The sequence below is a fragment of the Hydractinia symbiolongicarpus genome, chromosome 14, assembly GCF_029227915.1.
Source record: "Hydractinia symbiolongicarpus strain clone_291-10 chromosome 14, HSymV2.1, whole genome shotgun sequence".
Classification (NCBI taxonomy): domain Eukaryota; kingdom Metazoa; phylum Cnidaria; class Hydrozoa; order Anthoathecata; family Hydractiniidae; genus Hydractinia; species Hydractinia symbiolongicarpus.
In genome coordinates, this window is record NC_079888.1 from 1,331,992 (window position 1) to 1,351,749 (window position 19,758).

At 37.5% G+C, this 19,758-nt stretch overlaps 1 protein-coding gene across 1 annotated transcript in view; it reads right to left on the minus strand.

Moving 5' to 3' along the window:
* Positions 1 to 19,414, minus strand: part of LOC130625993 (uncharacterized) — a 141,996-nt gene extending 122,582 nt beyond the window's left edge. The window contains exons 1-3 of the mRNA XM_057441114.1: positions 19,385 to 19,414; positions 18,340 to 19,318; positions 18,162 to 18,257 (exon numbers count right to left, since the gene is read on the minus strand). Coding sequence (XP_057297097.1) covers positions 18,162 to 18,257; positions 18,340 to 19,318; positions 19,385 to 19,414 — 1,105 coding nt within the window. The remainder of the gene's footprint in view (positions 1 to 18,161; positions 18,258 to 18,339; positions 19,319 to 19,384) is intronic.
* Positions 19,415 to 19,758: the final 344 nt, after the last annotated feature.

Below are 19,758 nucleotides of genomic sequence, written 5' to 3' on the forward strand. Positions count from 1 at the left end.
ATTGGCTCATTTATCAGGTCACAGTCCAAAATCAGTTCAACTAAGTCCCACAGTCAATCGGTTCACTGTTAAAAGCGATACAACTTAGTTATATCGGAACAAAATCACTAAATACATGTTGGTACGAATATGTGACGCAACCGTTGTAACTCAAACGGATTGACACTGTTAAAAAGACAATGAAATGTAGTTTTTGAAACTGTCTCTATTTCTTCAGCGTGAACTAACGGCTAGGATTGGTCTCACAGTAAAGAATGAGTTATTAATCTTAATTTTTAAATGAAGCGCTACCACACCGCCCAGTGTAATCGCTGAGTTCCAGCAATCCTGTCAAATTAAGAAGAATGTCATTCCTTGCAGTCCAATTGTCTCATTTATCACATTTATCAGGTCACAGTCCAGAATCAGTTCAACTAAGTCCCACAGTCAATCCGTTCACCGTTAAAAGCGATACAACTTAGTAATATCGGAACAGAAGCACTAAATACATGTTGGTACGAATATGTGACGCAACCGTTGTAACTCAAACGGATTGACACCTTTAAAAAGTCAATGAAATGTAATTTGAAACTGTCTCTATTTCTTCAGCGCGAACTAACGGCTAGGATTGGTCCCACAGTAAAAAGTGACTTATTTATCAAAATTTTTAAATGAAGCGCTACCACAGCGCCCAGTGTAATCGCTGAGTTCCGGCAATCATTTCGAGTTAAAAAGAATGTTATTTCTTGGAGTCCAATTGGTTTATTTATCACATTTATAAGGTCACAGTCCAGAATCAGTTCAATTAAGTCCCACAGTAAATCGTTTCACTTTTAAAAGCGATACAACTTAGTAATATCGGAAAAAATCGCTAAATACATGTTGGTACGAATATGTGAAGCAACCGTTGTAACTCAAACGGATTGACACCGTTAGAAAGTCAATGAAAGGTAGTTTTTGAAACTGTCTCTATTTCTTTAGCGGGAACTAACGGATAGGATTGGTCCCACAGTAAAAAATGACTTATTTAACGAATTTTTTAAATGAAGCGCTACCACAGGGTCCAGTGTAATCGCTGAGTTCCGGGAATCATGTCGAGTTAAAAAGATTGTTATTTCTTGGAGTTCAATTGGCTCATTTATCGCATCTATAAAGTCTCAGTCCAGAAACAGTTCAATTAATTCCCACAGTCAATCGTTTCACTTTTAAAAGCAATACAACTTAGTTATATCGGAACAAAATCACTAAATACATGTTGGTACGAATATGTGACGCAACCGTTGTAACTCAAACAAATTGACACTGTTAAGAAGACAATGAAATGTAGTGTTTGAAACTGCCTCTATTTCTTCAGCGTGAACTAACGGCTAGGATTAGTCCCACAGTAAAAAATGACTTATTAATCTTAATTTTTTAATGAAGCGCTACCACCGCGCCCAGTGTATCCGCTGAGTTCCAGCAATCATGTAAAATTAAGAAGATTGTCATTCATTGGAGACCAAGTGGCTCATTTATCACATTTAGCAGGTAACAGTTTAGAATTAGTTCAATTAAATCCCACAGTCAATCGTTTTACTATTAAAAGCCATACAACTTAGTAATATCGGAACAAAATCACTAAATACATGTTGGTACGAATATGTGACGCAACCGTTGTAACTCAAACGGATTGACACCTTTAAAAAGTCAATGAAATGTAGTTATTGAAACTGTGTCTATTTCTTCAGCGCGAACTAACGGCTAGGATTGGTCCCACAGTAAAAAGTGACTTATTTATCGAAATTTTTAAATGAAGCGCTACCAAAGGGTCCAATGTAATCGTTGAGTTCCGGCAATCATGTCGAGTTAAAAAAAATGTTATTTCTTGGAGTCCAATTGGCTCATTTATCAGGTCACAGTCCAAAATCAGTTCAACTAAGTCCCACAGTCAATCGGTTCACTGTTAAAAGCGATACAACTTAGTTATATCGGAACAAAATCACTAAATACATGTTGGTACGAATATGTGACGCAACCGTTGTAACTCAAACGGATTGACACTGTTAAAAAGACAATGAAATGTAGTTTTTGAAACTGTCTCTATTTCTTCAGCGTGAACTAACGGCTAGGATTGGTCTCACAGTAAAGAATGAGTTATTAGTCTTAATTTTTAAATGAAGCGCTACCACACCGCCCAGTGTAATCGCTGAGTTCCAGCAATCCTGTCAAATTAAGAAGAATGTCATTCCTTGCAGTCCAATTGTCTCATTTATCACATTTATCAGGTCACAGTCCAGAATCAGTTCAACTAAGTCCCACAGTCAATCCGTTCACCGTTAAAAGCGATACAACTTAGTAATATCGGAACAAAAGCACTAAATACATGTTGGTACGAATATGTGACGCAACCGTTGTAACTCAAACGGATTGACACCTTTAAAAAGTCAATGAAATGTAATTTGAAACTGTCTCTATTTCTTCAGCGCGAACTAACGGCTAGGATTGGTCCCACAGTAAAAAGTGACTTATTTATCAAAATTTTTAAATGAAGCGCTACCACAGCGCCCAGTGTAATCGCTGAGTTCCGGCAATCATTTCGAGTTAAAAAGAATGTTATTTCTTGGAGTCCAATTGGTTTATTTATCACATTTATAAGGTCACAGTCCAGAATCAGTTCAATTAAGTCCCACAGTAAATCGTTTCACTTTTAAAAGCGATACAACTTAGTAATATCGGAAAAAATCGCTAAATACATGTTGGTACGAATATGTGAAGCAACCGTTGTAACTCAAACGGATTGACACCGTTAGAAAGTCAATGAAAGGTAGTTTTTGAAACTGTCTCTATTTCTTTAGCGGGAACTAACGGATAGGATTGGTCCCACAGTAAAAAATGACTTATTTAACGAATTTTTTAAATGAAGCGCTACCACAGGGTCCAGTGTAATCGCTGAGTTCCGGGAATCATGTCGAGTTAAAAAGATTGTTATTTCTTGGAGTTCAATTGGCTCATTTATCGCATCTATAAAGTCTCAGTCCAGAAACAGTTCAATTAATTCCCACAGTCAATCGTTTCACTTTTAAAAGCAATACAACTTAGTAATATCGGAAAAAATCGCTAAATACGTGTTGGTACGAATATGTGAAGCAACCGTTGTAACCCTAACGGATTGACACCGTTGGAAAGTCAATGAAATATAGTTTCTGAAACAGTCTCTATTTCTTCAACGCGAACTAACGGCTAGGATAGGTCCCACAGTAAAAAGTGACTTATTTATCTAAAGTTTTAAATGAAGCGCTAACGCAGGGTCCAGTGTAATCGCTGAGTTCCAGCAATCATGTCAAATTAAAAAGAATGTCATTCCTTGGAGTCCAATTGGCTCATTTATCACATCTATCAGGTCACAGTCCAGAATCAGTTCAACTAAGTCCCACAGTCAATCGGTTCACCGTTAAAAGCGATACAACTTAGTAATATCGGAACAAAATCACTAAATACATGTTGGTACGAATATGTGAAGCAACCGTTGTAACTCAAACAGATTGACACCACTGAAAAGTCAATGAAATGTAGTTTTTGAAACTGTCTCTATTTCTTCAGCGCGAACTAACGGCTAGGATTGGTCCCACAGTAAAAAATGACTTATTTAACTAAATTTTTAAATGAAGCGCTACCACAGGGTCCAGTGTAATCTTTGAGTTCCGGCAATCATGTCGAGTTAAAAAGAATGTTATTTCTTGGAGACCAAGTGGCTCATTTATCACATTTAGCAGATAACAGTTTAGAATCAGTTCAATTAAGTCCCACAGTCAATCGTTTTACTTTTAAAAGCCATAAAACTTAGTAATAGTGGAAGAAATCGCTAAATACATGTTGGTACGAATATGTGACGCAACCGTTGTAACTCAAACGGATTGACACCGTTAGAAAGTCAATGAAATCTAGTTTTTGAAACTGTCTCTATTTCTTCAGCGCGAACTAACGGCTAGGATTGGTCCCACAGTAAGAAATGACTTATTTATCGAAATTTTTAAATGAGGCGCAACCACAGGGTCCAGTGTAATCGCTGAGTTCCGGCAATCATGTCGAGTTAAAAAGAATGTTATTTCTTGGGGTCCAATTGGCTCATTTATCACATTTATCAGGTCACAGTCCAAAATCAGTTCAACTAAGTCCCACAGTCAATCGGTTCACCGTTAAAAGCGATACAACTTAGTAATATCGGAACAAAATCACTAAGTACATGTTGGTACGAATATGTGACGCAACCGTTGTAACTCAAACGAATTGACACCGTTACGAAGACAATGAAATGTAGTGTTTGAAACTGCCTCTATTTCTTCAGCGTGAAGTAACGGCTAGGATTGGTCCCACAGTAAAAAATGACTTACTAATCTTAATTTTTAAATGAAGTGCTACCACAGGGTCCAGTGTAATCGCTGAGTTCCGGGAATGATGTCGAGTTAAAAAGAATGTTATTTCTTGGTGTTCAATTGGCTCTTTTATCGCATTTATAAGGTCACAGTCCAGAAACAGTTCAATTAATTCCCACAGTCAATCGTTTCACTTTTAAAAGCGATACAACTTAGTAAGATCGGAACAAATCGCTAAATACATGTTGGTACGAATACGCAACGTAATCGTTGTAACTCAAACGGAATGTCACCGTTAGAAAGTCAATGAAATGTAGTTTTTGAAACTGTCTCTATTTCTTCAGCGCGAACTAATGGCTAGGATTGGTCCCACAGTAAAAAATGACTTATTTATTGAAATTTTTAAATGAAGCGCTACCACAGGGTCCAGTGTAATCGTTGAGTTCCGGCAATCATGTCGAGTTAAAAAGAATGTTATTTCTTGGGGTCCAATTGGCTCATTTATCACATTTATCAGCTCACAGTCCAAAATCAATTCAACTAAGTCCCACAGTCAATCGGTTCACCGTTAAAAGCGATACAACTTAGTAATATCGGAACAAAATCACTAAGTACTTGTTGGTACAAATATGTGACGCAACCGTTGTAACTCAAACGAATTGACACCGTTAAGAAGACAATGAAATGTAGTGTTTGAAACTGCCTCTATTTCTTCAGCGTGAACTAATGGCTCGGATTAGTCCCACAGTAAAAAATGACTTATTATTCTTAATTTTTAAATGAAGTGCTACCACAGCGCCCAGTGTATCCGCTGAGTTCCAGCAATCATGTCAAATTAAGAAGATTGTCATTCATTGGAGACCAAGTGGCTCATTTATCACATTTAGCAGATAACAGTTTAGAATCAGTTCAATTAAGTCCCACAGTCAATCGTTTTACTTTTAAAAGCCATAAAACTTAGTAATAGTGGAAGAAATCGCTAAATACATGTTGGTACAAATATCTGACGCAACCGTTGCAATTCAAACGGATTGACACCGTTAGAAAGTCAATGAAATCTAGTTTTTGAAACTGTCTCTATTTCTTCAGCGCGAACTAACGGCTAGGATTGGTCCCACAGTAAGAAATGACTTATTTATCGAAATTTTTAAATGAGGCGCAACCACAGGGTCCAGTGTAATCGCTGAGTTCCGGCAATCATGTCGAGTTAAAAAGAATGTTATTTCTTGGGGTCCAATTGGCTCATTTATCACATTTATCAGGTCACAGTCCAAAATCAGTTCAACTAAGTCCCACAGTCAATCGGTTCACCGTTAAAAGCGATACAACTTAGTAATATCGGAACAAAATCACTAAGTACATGTTGGTACGAATATGTGACGCAACCGTTGTAACTCAAACGAATTGACACCGTTAAGAAGACAATGAAATGTAGTGTTTGAAACTGCCTCTATTTCTTCAGCGTGAAGTAACGGCTAGGATTGGTCCCACAGTAAAAAATGACTTACTAATCTTAATTTTTAAATGAAGTGCTACCACAGGGTCCAGTGTAATCGCTGAGTTCCGGGAATGATGTCGAGTTAAAAAGAATGTTATTTCTTGGTGTTCAATTGGCTCTTTTATCGCATTTATAAGGTCACAGTCCAGAAACAGTTCAATTAATTCCCACAGTCAATCGTTTCACTTTTAAAAGCGATACAACTTAGTAAGATCGGAACAAATCGCTAAATACATGTTGGTACGAATACGCAACGTAATCGTTGTAACTCAAACGGAATGTCACCGTTAGAAAGTCAATGAAATGTAGTTTTTGAAACTGTCTCTATTTCTTCAGCGCGAACTAATGGCTAGGATTGGTCCCACAGTAAAAAATGACTTATTTATTGAAATTTTTAAATGAAGCGCTACCACAGGGTCCAGTGTAATCGTTGAGTTCCGGCAATCATGTCGAGTTAAAAAGAATGTTATTTCTTGGGGTCCAATTGGCTCATTTATCACATTTATCAGCTCACAGTCCAAAATCAATTCAACTAAGTCCCACAGTCAATCGGTTCACCGTTAAAAGCGATACAACTTAGTAATATCGGAACAAAATCACTAAGTACTTGTTGGTACAAATATGTGACGCAACCGTTGTAACTCAAACGAATTGACACCGTTAAGAAGACAATGAAATGTAGTGTTTGAAACTGCCTCTATTTCTTCAGCGTGAACTAATGGCTAGGATTAGTCCCACAGTAAAAAATGACTTATTATTCTTAATTTTTAAATGAAGTGCTACCACAGGGTCCAGTGTAATCGCTGAGTTCCGGGAATGATGTCGAGTTAAAAAGAATGTTATTTCTTGGTGTTCAATTGGCTCTTTTATCGCATTTATAAGGTCACAGTCCAGAAACAGTTCAATTAATTCCCACAGTCAATCGTTTCACTTTTAAAAGCGATACAACTTAGTAAGGTCGGAACAAATTGCTAAATACATGTTGGTACGAATACGCGACGTAATCGTTGTAACTCAAACGGAATGTCACCGTTAGAAAGTCAATGAAATGTAGTTTTTGAAACTGTCTCTATTTCTTCAGCGCGAACTAATGGCTAGGATTGGTCCCACAGTAAAAAATGACTTATTTATTGAAATTTTTAAATGAAGCGCTACCACAGGGTCCAGTGTAATCGTTGAGTTCCAGCAATCATGTCAAATTAAGAAGATTGTCATTCATTGGAGACCAAGTGGCTCATTTATCACATTTAGCAGATAACAGTTTAGAATCAGTTCAATTAAGTCCCACAGTCAATCGTTTTACTTTTAAAAGCCATACAACTTAGTAATAGTGGAAGAAATCGCTAAATACATGTTGATACAAATATGTGACGCAACCGTTGCAACTCAAACGAATTGACACCGTAAAGAAGACAATGAAATGTAGTTTTTGAAACTGTCTCTATTTCTTCCGCGTGAACTAACGGATAGGATTTGTCCCACAGTAAAAAACGACTTATTTATCTTAATTTTTAAATAAAGCGCTCCCACAGCGCCCAGTGTAATCGCTGAGTTCCGGCAATCATGTCGATTTAAAAAGAATGTTATTTCTTTGAGTCCAATTGGCTCATTTATCACATTTATAAGATCACAGTCCAGAATCAGTTCAACTAACTCCCACAGTCAATCTGTTCACTGTTAAAAGCGATACAACTTAGTAATATCGGAACAAAAGCACTAAATACATGTTGGTACGAATATGTGAAGCAACCGTTGTAACTCAAACGGATTGACACCGTTAGAAAGTCAATGAAAGGTAGTTTTTGAAACCGTCTCTACTTCTTTAGCGGGAAGTAACGGATAGGATTGGTTCCACAGTAAAAAATGACTTATTTATCGATATTTTTAAATAAGGCGCTACCACAGGGTTCAGTGTAATCGCTCAGTTCCGGGAATCATGTCGAGTTTAAAAGAATGTTATTTCTTGGTGTTCAATTGGCTGCATTATCGCATTTATAAAGTCACAGTCCAGAAACAGTTCAATTAATTCCCACAGTCAATCGTTTCACTTTTAAAAGCGATACAACTTAGTAAGATCGGAACAAATCGCTAAATACATTTTGGTACGAATACGCGACGTAATCGTTGTAACTCAAACGAAATGTCACCGTTAGAAAGACAATGAAATGTAATTTTTGAAACTGTCTCTATTTCTTCAGCGCGAACTAAGGGCTAGGATTGGTTCCACAGTAAAAAATGACTTATTTATCGATATTTTTAAATAAGGCGCTACCACAGGGTTCAGTGTAATCGCTGAGTTCCGGGAATCATGTCGAGTTTAAAAGAATGTTATTTCTTGGTGTTCAATTGGCTCCATTATCGCATTTATAAAGTCACAGTCCAGAAACAGTTCAATTAATTCCCACAGTCAATCGTTTCACTTTTAAAAGCGATACAACTTAGTAAGATCGGAACAAATCGCTAAATACATTTTGGTACGAATACGCGACGTAATCGTTGTAACTCAAACGAAATGTCACCGTTAGAAAGTCAATGAAATGTAATTTTTGAAACTGTCTCTATTTCTTCAGCGCGAACTAAGGGCTAGGATTGGTCCCACAGTAAAAAATGACTTGTTTATCGAAATTTTTAAATGAAGCGCTACCACAGGGTCCAGTGTAATCGTTGAGTTCCGGCAATCATGTCGAGTTAAAATGATTGTTAATTCTTGGAGTCAAATTGGCTCATTTATCACATTTATAAGGTCACAGTCCAGAATCAGTTCAATTAAGTCCCACAGTCAATCGTTTCACTTTTAAAAGCGATACAACTTAGTAAGATCGGAACAAATCGCTAAATACATGTTGGTATGAATACGTGACGCAATCGTTGTAACTTAAACGGATTGACACCGTTAGAAAGTCAATGAAATGTAGTTTTTGAAACTGTCTCTATTTCTTCAGCGTGATATAACGGCTAGGATTGGTCCCACAGTAATAAATGACTTATTTATCTAAATTTTTAAATGAAGCGCTACCACAGGGTCCAGTATAATCGTTGAGTTCCGGCAATCATGTCGAGTTAAAAAGAATGTTATTTAATGGGGTTCAATTGGCTCATTTATCACATTTATAAGTTCAGAGTCCAGAATCAGTTCAATTAATTCCCACAGTCAATCGGTTCACTTTTAAAAGCGATACAACTTAGTAATATCGGAAAAAATCGCTAAATACATGTTGGTACGAATACGTGACGCAATCGTTGTAACTCAAACGGATGGACACCGTTAGAAAGTCAATGAAAGGTAGTTTTTGAAACTGTCTCTATTTCTTCAGCGTGAAATAACGGCTAGGATTGGTCCCACAGTATTAAATGACTTATTTATCTAAGTTTTTAAATGAAGCGCTACCACAGGGTCCAGTGTATCCGTTGAGTTCCAGCAATCATGTCAAATTAAGAAGATTGTCATTCATTGTAGACCAAGTGGCTCATTTATCACATTTAGCAGGTAACAGTCCAGAATCAGTTCAACTAAGTCCCACAGTCAATCGGTTCACTGTTAAAAGCGATACAACTTAGTAATATCGGAACAAAATCACTAAATACATGTTGGTACGAATATGTGACGCAACCGTTGTAACTCAAACGAATTAACACCGTTAAGAAGACAATGAAATGTAGTGTTTGAAACTGTCTCTATTTCTTTAGCGTGAACTAACGGCTGGGATTGGTCCCACAGTAAAAAATGACTTATTAATCTTAATTTTTAAATGAAGCGCTACCACAGCGCCCAGTGTATCCGCTGAGTTCCAGCAATCATGTCAAATTAAGAAGATTGGAGACCAAGTGGCTCATTTATCACATTTAGCAGGTAACAGTCCAGAATCCGTTCAATTAAGTCCCACAGTCAATCGGTTCACCGTTAAAGGCGATACAACTTAGTAATATCGGAACAAAATCACTAAATACAGGTTGGTACCAATATGTGACGCAACCGTTGTAACACAAACGGATTGACACCGTTAAAAAGACAATGAAATGTAGTTTTTGCAACTGTCTCTATTTCTTCAGCGTGAACTAAGGCTAGGATTGGTCCCACAGTAAAAAATGACTTATTTATCTTAATTTTTAAATGAAGTGCTACCACAGCGCCCAGTGTATCCGCTGTGTTCCAGCAATCATGTCAAATTAAGAAGATTGTCATTCCTTTGCGACCAAGTGACTCATTTATCACATTCAGCAGGTCACAGTCCTGAATCAGTTCAATTAAGTCCCACAGTCAATCGTTTCACTTTTAAAAGCGATACAACTTAGTAATATCGGAAAAAATCGCTAAATACATGTTGGTTCGAATATGTAAAGCAACCGTTGTAAATCAAACGGATTGACACCGTTAGAAAGTCAATGAAAGGTAGTTTTTGAAACTGTCTCTATTTCTTCAGCGTGAACTAACGGATAGTATTGGTCCTACAGTAAAAAAGGACTTGTTTATCGAAATTTTTAAATAAAGCGCTACCACAGGGTTCAGTGTAATCGCTGAATTCCGGCAATCATGTCGAGTTAAAAAGAATGTCATTCCTTGGAGTCCAATTGGTTCATTTATCACATTTATCAAGTCACAGTCCAGAATCAGTTCAACTAAGTCCCATAGTCAATCGGTTCACTGTTAAAAGCGATACAACTTAGTAATATCGGAACAAAATCACTAAATACATGTTGGTACCAATATGTGACGCAACCGTTGTAACTCAAACGGATTGACACCGTTAAGAAGACAATTAAATGTAGTTTTTGCAACTGTCTCTATTTCTTCAGCGCGAACTAAGGCTAGGATTGGTCCCACAATCCGCTGAGTTCCAGCAGTCATGTCAAATTAAGAAGATTGTCATTCCTTTGAAACCAAGTGGCTCATTTATCACATTCAGCAAGTCACAGTCCAGAATCAGTTCAATTAAGTCCCACAGTCAATCGTTTCACTTTTAAAAGCGATACAACTTAGTAATATCGGAAAAAATCGCTAAATACATGTTGGTTCGAATATGTGAAGCAACCTTTGAAAATCAAACGGATTGACACAGTTAGAAAGTCAATGAAAGGTAGTTTTTGAAACTGTCTCTATTTCTTCAGGGTGAACTAACGGATAGGATTGGTCCCACAGTAAAAAATGACTTATTTATCGAAATTTTTAAATGAAGCGCTACCACAGGGTCCAGTGTAATCGCTGAGTTCCGGCAATCATGTCGAGTTAAAAAGAATGTCATTCCTTGGAGTCCAATTGGTTCATTTATCACATTTATCAGGTCACAGTCCAGAATCAGTTCAACTAAGTCCCACGGCCAATCGGTTCACCGTTAAAAGCGATACAACTTAGTAATATCGGAATAAAATCACTAAATACATGTTGGTACCAATATGTGACGCAACCGTTGTAACTCAAACGGATTGCCACCGTTAAAAAGACAATGATATGTAGCTTTTGCAACTGTCTCTATTTCTTCAGCGTGAACTAACGGTTAGGATTGGTCCCACAGTAAAAAATCTTAATTTTTAAATGAAGCGCTACCACAGCTCCCAGTGTATCCGCTGAGTTCCAGCAATCATGTCAAATTAAGAAGATTGTCATTCCTTTGAGACCAAGTGGCTCATTTATCACATTCAGCAGGTCACAGTCCAGAATCAGTTCAATTAAGTCCCACATTCAATCGTTTCAATTTTAAAAGCGATACAACTTAGTAATAGCGGAAGAAATCGTTAAATACATGTTGGTACGAATATGTGACGCATCCGTTGTAACTCAAACGGATTGACACCGTTAGAAAGTCAATGAAATCTAGTTTTTGAAACTGTCTCTGTTTCTTTAGCGCGAACTAACGGCTAGGATTGGTACCACAGTAAAAAATGACTTATTTATCTTAATTTTTAAATAAAGCGCACCCACAGCGCCCAATGTAATGGCTGAGTTCCGGCAATCATGTCGAGTTAAAAAGAATGTTATTTCTTGGAGTCCAATTTGCTCATTTATCACATTTATAAGATCACAGTCCAGAATCAGTTCAATTAAGTCCCACAGTCAATCGTTTCACTTTTAAAAGCGATACAACTTAGCAATATCGGAAAAAATCGCTAAATACATGTTGGTTCGAATATGTGAAGCAACCGTTGTAAATCAAACAGATTGACACCGTTAGAAAGTCAATGAAGGGTAGGTTTTGAAACTGTCTCTATTTCTTCAGCGTGAACTAACGGTTAGGATTGGTCCCACAGTAAAAAATTTTAATTTTTAAATGAAGCGCTACCACAGCTCCCAGTGTATCCGCTGAGTTCCAGCAATCATGTCAAATTAAGAAGATTGTCATTCCTTTGAGACCAAGTGGCTCATTTATCACATTCAGCAGGTCACAGTCCAGAATCAGTTCAATTAAGTCCCACATTCAATCGTTTCAATTTTAAAAGCGATACAACTTAGTAATAGCGGAAGAAATCCTTAAATACATGTTGGTACGAATATGTGACGCATCCGTTGTAACTCAAACGGATTGACACCGTTAGAAAGTCAATGAAATCTAGTTTTTGAAACTGTCTCTGTTTCTTTAGCGCGAACTAACGGCTAGGATTGGTACCACAGTAAAAAATGACTTATTTATCTTAATTTTTAAATAAAGCGCACCCACAGCGCCCAGTGTAATGGCTGAGTTCCGGCAATCATGTCGAGTTAAAAAGAATGTTATTTCTTGGAGTCCAATTTGCTCATTTATCACATTTATAAGATCACAGTCCAGAATCAGTTCAATTAAGTCCCACAGTCAATCGTTTCACTTTTAAAAGCGATACAACTTAGCAATATCGGAAAAAATCGCTAAATACATGTTGGTTCGAATATGTGAAGCAACCGTTGTAAATCAAACAGATTGACACCGTTAGAAAGTCAATGAAGGGTAGATTTTGAAACTGTCTCTATTTCTTCAGCGTGAACTAACGGATAGGATTGGTCCCACATTAAAAAATGACTTATTCATCGAAATTTATAAATGAAGCGCTACCACAGGGTCGAGTGCGACGTAATCGTTGTAACTCAAACGAAATGTCACCGTTAGAAAGTCAATGAAATGTAATTTTTGAAACTGTCTCTATTTCTTCAGGGTGAACTAACGTCCAGGATTGGCCCCACAGTAATAAATGACTTATTTATCTAAAATTTTAAATGAAACGCTACCACAGGGTCCAGTGTAATCGTTGAGTTCCGCCAATCATGTCGAGTTAAAAAGAATGTTATTTGATGGAGTCCAATTGGCTCATTTATCACATTTATAAGTTCACAGTCCAGAATCAGTTCAATTAAGTCCCACAGTCAATCGTTTCACTTTTAAAAGCGATACAACTTAGTAATATCGGTAAAAATCGCTACGTACATGTTGGTACGAATGTGTGAAGCAACCGTTGTAACTCAAACGGATTGACACCGTTAGAAAGTCAATGAAAGGTAGTTTTTGAAACTGTCTCTATTTCTTCAGCGTGAACTAACGGATAGGATTGGTCCCACAGTAAAAAAATGACTTATTTATCGAAATTTTTAAATGAAGCGCTACCACAGGGTCCAGTGTAATCGCTGAGTTCCGGCAATCATGTCGAGTTAAAAAGAATGTTATTTCTTGGAGTTCAATTGGCTCATTTATCACATTTTCAAGGTCACAGTCCAGAAACAGTTCAATTAATTCCCACAGTCAATTGTTTCACTTTTAAAAGCGATACAACTTAGTAAAATCGGAACAAATCGCTAAATACATGTTGGTATGATTACGTGACGCAATCGTTGTAACTCAAACGGATTGACACCGTTAGAAAGTCAATGAAATGTAGTTTTTGAAACTGTCTCTATTTATTCAGCGTGATATAACGGCTAGGATTGGTCCCACAGTAATAAATGACTTATTTATCTAAATTTTTAAATGAAGCGCTACCACAGGGTCCAGTATAATCGTTGAGTTCCGGCAATCATGTCGAGTTAAAAAGAATGTTATTTAATGGGGTCCAATTGGCTCATTTATCACATTTATAAGTTCAGAGTCCAGAATCAGTTCAATTAATTCCCACAGTCAATCGGTTCACTTTTAAAAGCGATACAATTTAGTAATGTCGGAAAAAATCACTAAATACATGTTGGTACGAATATGTGAAGCAACCGTTGTAACTCAAACGAATTGACACCGTTAAGAAGACAATAAAATGTAGTGTTTGAAACTGTCTCTATTTCTTCAGCGTGAAATAACGGCTGGGATTGGTCCCACAGTAAAAAAATGTCTTATTATTCTTAATTTTTAAATAAAGCGCTACCACAGCGCCCAGTGTAATCGCTGAGTTCCGGCAATCATGTCGAGTTAAAAAGAATGTTATTTCTTGGAGTTCAATTGGCTGATTTATCACATTTATAAGGTCACAGTCCAGAAACAGTTCAATTAGTTCCCACAGTCAATCGTTTCACATTTAAAAGCGATACAACTTAGTAAGATCGGAACAAATCGCTAAATACATGTTGGTACGAATACGTGACGCAATCGTTGTAACTCAAACGGATGGACACCGTTAGAAAGTCAATGAAAGGTAGTTTTTGAAACAGTCTCTATTTCTTCAGCGTGAAATAACGGCTAGGATTGGTCCCACAGTATTAAATGACTTATTTATCTAAGTTTTTAAATGAAGCGCTACCACAGGGTCCAGTGTATCCGTTGAGTTCCAGCAATCATGTCAAATTAAGAAGATTGTCATTCATTGGAGACCAAGTGGCTCATTTATCACATTTAGCAGGTAACAGTCCAGAATCCGTTCAATTAAGTCCCACAGTCAATCGGTTCACTTTTAAAAGCGATACAATTTAGTAATGTCGGAAAAAATCACTAAATACATGTTGGTACGAATATGTGAAGCAACCGTTGTAACTCAAACGAATTGACACCGTTAAGAAGACAATAAAATGTAGTGTTTGAAACTGTCTCTATTTCTTCAGCGTGAACTAACGGCTAGGATTGGTCCCACAGTAAAAAAATGTCTTATTATTCTTAATTTTTAAATAAAGCGCTACCACAGCGCCCAGTGTAATCGCTGAGTTCCGGCAATCATGTCGAGTTAAAAAGAATGTTATTTCTTGGAGTTCAATTGGCTGATTTATCACATTTATAAGGTCACAGTCCAGAAACAGTTCAATTAGTTCCCACAGTCAATCGTTTTACATTTAAAAGCGATACAACTTAGTAAGATCGGAACAAATCGGTAAATACATGTTGGTGCGAATACGTGACGCAATCGTTGTAACTCAAACGGATGGACACCGTTAGAAAGTCAATGAAAGGTAGTTTTTGAAACTGTCTCTATTTCTTCAGCGTGAAATAACGGCTAGGATTGGTCCCACAGTATTAAATGACTTACTTATCTAAGTTTTTAAATGAAGCGCTACCACAGGGTCCAGTGTATCCGTTGAGTTCCAGCAATCATGTCAAATTAAGAAGATTGTCATTCATTGGAGACCAAGTGGCTCATTTATCACATTTAGCAGGTAACAGTCCAGAATCCGTTCAGTTAAGTCCCACAGTCAATCGGTTCACTGTTAAAAGCGATACAACTTAGTAAGATCGGAACAAATCGCTAAATACATGTTGGTATGAATACGTGACGCAATCGTGTAACTCAAACGGATTGACACCGTTAGAAAGTCAATGAAATGTAGTTTTTGAAACTGTCTCTATTTCTTCAGCGTGATATAACGGCTAGGATTGGTCCCACAGTAATAAATGACTTATTTATCTAAATTTTTAAATGAAGCGCTACCACAGGGTCCAGTATAATCGTTGAGTTCCGGCAATCATGTCGAGTTAAAAAGAATGTTATTTAATGGGGTCCAATTGGCTCATTTATCACATTTATAAGTTCAGAGTCCAGAATCAGTTCAATTAATTCCCACAGTCAATCCGTTCACTTTTAAAAGCGATACAATTTAGTAATATCGGAAAAAATCACTAAATACATGTTGGTACGAATATGTGAAGCAACCGTTGTAACTCAAACGAATTGACACCGTTAAGAAGACAATGAAATGTAGTGTTTGAAACTGTCTCTATTTCTTCAGCGTGAACTAACGGCTGGGATTGGTCCCACAGTAAAAAAATGTCTTATTAATCTTAATTTTTAAATAAAGCGCTACCACAGCGCCCAGTGTAATCGCTGAGTTCCGGCAATCATGTCGATGTAAAAGAATGTTATTTCTTGGAGTTCAATTGGCTGATTTATCACATTTATAAGGTCACAGTCCGGAAACAGTTCAATTAATTCCCACAGTCAATCGTTTTACTTTTAAAAGCGATACAACCTAGTAAAAGCGGAAAAAATCGCGAAATACATGTTGGTACGAATATGTGACGCAACCGTTGCAACTTAAACGGATTGACACCGTTAGAATGTCAATGAAATCTAGTTTTTGAAACTGTCTCTATTTCTTCAGCGCGAACTAACGGCTAGGATAGGTCCCACAGTAAAAAATGACTTATTTATCTTAATTTTCAAATAAAGCGCTCCCACAGCGCCCAGTGTAATCGCTGAGTTCCAGCAATCATGTCGAGTTAAAAAGAATGTTATTTCTTGGAGTCCAATTGGCTCATTTATCACATTTATAAGGTCACAGTCCAGAAACAGTTCAATTAATTCCCACAGTCAATCGTTTCACTTTTAAAAGCGATACAACTTAGTAAGATCGGAACAAATCGCTAAATACATGTTGGTACGAATACGTGACGCAATCGTTGTAACTCAAACGGATGGACACCGTTAGAAAGTCAATGAAAGGTAGTTTTTGAAACTGTCTCTATTTCTTCAGCGTGAAATAACGGCTAGGATTGGTCCCACAGTATTAAATGACTTATTTATCTAAGTTTTTAAATGAAGCGCTACCACAGGGTCCAGTGTATCCGTTGAGTTCCAGCAATCATGTCATATTAAGAAGATTGTCATTCATTGTAGACCAAGTGGCTCATTTATCACATTTACCAGGTAACAGTCCAGAATCAGTTCAACTAAGTCCCACAGTCAATCGGTTCACCGTTAAAAGCGATACAACTTAGTAATATCGGAACAAAATCACTAAATACATGTTGGTACGAATATGTGACGCAACGGTTGTAACTCAAACGAATTAACACCGTTAAGAAGACAATGAAATGTAGTGTTTGATACTGTCTCTATTTCTTTAGCGTGAACTAACGGCTGGGATTGGTCCCACAGTAAAAAATGACTTATTAATCTTAATTTTTAAATGAAGCGCTACCACAGCGCCCAGTGTATCCGCTGAGTTCCAGCAATCATGTCAAATTAAGAAGATTGTCATTCATTGGAGACCAAGTGGCTCATTTATCACATTTAGCAGGTAACAGTCCAGAATCCGTTCAATTAAGTCACACAGTCAATCGGTTCACCGTTAAAAGCGATACAACTTAGTAAGATCGGAACAAATCGCTAAATACATGTTGGTATGAATACGTGACGCAATCGTTGTAACTCAAACGGATTGACACCGTTAGAAAGTCGATGAAATGTAGTTTTTGAAACTGTCTCTATTTCTTCAGCGTGATATAACGGCTAGGATTGGTCCCACAGTAATAAATGACTTATTTATCTAAATTTTTAAATGAAGCGCTACCACAGGGTCCAGTGTAATCGTTGAGTTGCGGCAATCATGTTGAGTTAAAAAGAATGTTATTTAATGGAGTCCAATTGGCTCATTTATCACATTTATAAGTTCAGAGTCCAGAATCAGTTCAATTAATTCCCACAGTCAATCGGTTCACTTTTAAAAGCGATACAACTTAGTAATATCGAAAAAAATTACTAAATACATGTTGGTACGAATATGTGAAGCAACCGTTGTAACTCAAACGAATTGACACCGTTAAGAAGACAATGAAATGTAGTGTTTGAAACTGTCTCTATTTCTTCAGCGTGAACTAACGGCTGGGATTGGTCATGTCGAGTTAAAAAGAATGTTATTTCTTGGAGTTCAATTGGCTCATTTATCACATTTATAAGGTCACAGTCCGGAAACAGTTCAATTAATTCCCACAGTCAATCGTTTTACTTTTAAAAGCGATACAACTTAGTAAAAGCGGAAGAAATCGCGAAATACATGTTGGTACGGTCTCTATTTCTTCAGCGCGAACTAACGGCTAGGATTGGTCCCACAGTAAAAAATGACTTATTTTTCTTAATTTTTAAATAAAGCGCTCCCACATTGGGATCTAAATGAATTAACAAATGACAATGAGGCAAACCCCTCTTTTGAAATTCTATAACATACACATGTGCTATAGTCTTACCTAGAACTCCCATTTCAGTAACATCTTTAAGGAGTTCATTTAGTTTCAATTTAAAAACTCGAGAAACTAAATCAGGCCGATCGTGTGCACGTTGGCCTGCAAACAAATTTTCTGTAATTTCACGCCATTTTGGATTGCACGTAAAAGTCAGAAAAAAAATCAGGTTTTCCAAACTTACCAATAACTGCCATAGCATCTTGATAGTTTTGAGCCATGGCACGTGGACTTCCTTGAAAACTCGAAGGAAGAACAACAATACGACCTGGTTGAAGGCCTCGCTCTTCAGCTCGTGCATTCAAATGGTCAGCTAAACCTTCATAACTATCAACACGAAGGTTGGTTTGATTTGCTCGAATGTAATTTAAATTATTACCTTCAACTTTACCATAAGAATCAACACAATACTGCTGAAACAATTTCTTACCATAATGAATCGGGCTGAAATATTCCCGATCAGCCAAACGGTAAGTATAATACTGCAACATTGTAGTAGTGTTGCGTGTACGGGTTGCACGTACAGCAACATGAGGTATCCTATTATGCCAACCTGGTTCACCCCTTGGAAAAAAAAGAGGATACACCATTGGATCCAAGTTTGCAGACATTGTGGAAATATTCTGTAAATCACCTCCACGCGGATAGATAACAACATCCCTGTTTCCAGGAGGTGCTCCATCTTGGCCAACAAATACTGCTGCAACTTCATCATGATGTGGCAAGTTGTAGCGCTTTCGGTCATTGCCAACTCTCATGTACATACGCACTCTAGATGGAGCACGGTTTTGTGCTGCTGCCTGATTTAATTCTTCAGCTTCAACTTCAGCCATGTACCTATAGGCAGCAGCAAATGGGCTTACTCTGTCTATAACATCTTGAACAGTTCGCATCACGTCTTCACGACAGCCATTATTTTCTTGGCGTGCCATTCTTTCGTTGAGAGCCCTACCTGCTTCATAAATATAAAGTTGGTTAAAAACAGGGGTTTGTCCTTCAGGAGGGTGAAGACCCCCAACACGATGCCATATTTGACCACAGATACGAAAGCATGGTGGTCCACGGCCAGGTGGGGGGGCGAAGGTTTGCTCCAAAAGAAGCAAAGGCAACGGCACTATTATACTTACGTATATTTGACTGAAAGTTTTTTGCCTGAACAGTATCTGTATTTGTTAATAATTCCCCAAGCTGCTAAGGGTAAGGAGCCAAATTATCTAATGCAACTTTACCAGTGTGACAACGTTTAAAACAATTTTCATTTTCAAACTTTAAAGCTTGACAATAATCACATTTGCAATATTATAATACGGCGCATTTCGGGGAGCACGAACAGCAGCTTGTCTTTGGACATCAACTTGCCTCTTATTAATAACGTGCTCGTCATTATGCATTTCTCGAGCCATGGCTTGTCTATGAGCATTTTCAGCACGTCTATTGGCAGCCTGCTCATTAGATTCTAATTTTCTAGCAACAACGTACCGTTGAGCATCCATAACTTGTCTGTTGCGAGTTCGCTGAGCTGATTCTGCATTGCGCCTAGCCGCATGTCTAACAGCATCATTATGCCGCCTATTATTGTCCCGATCAGTCGATTCCAATCGAC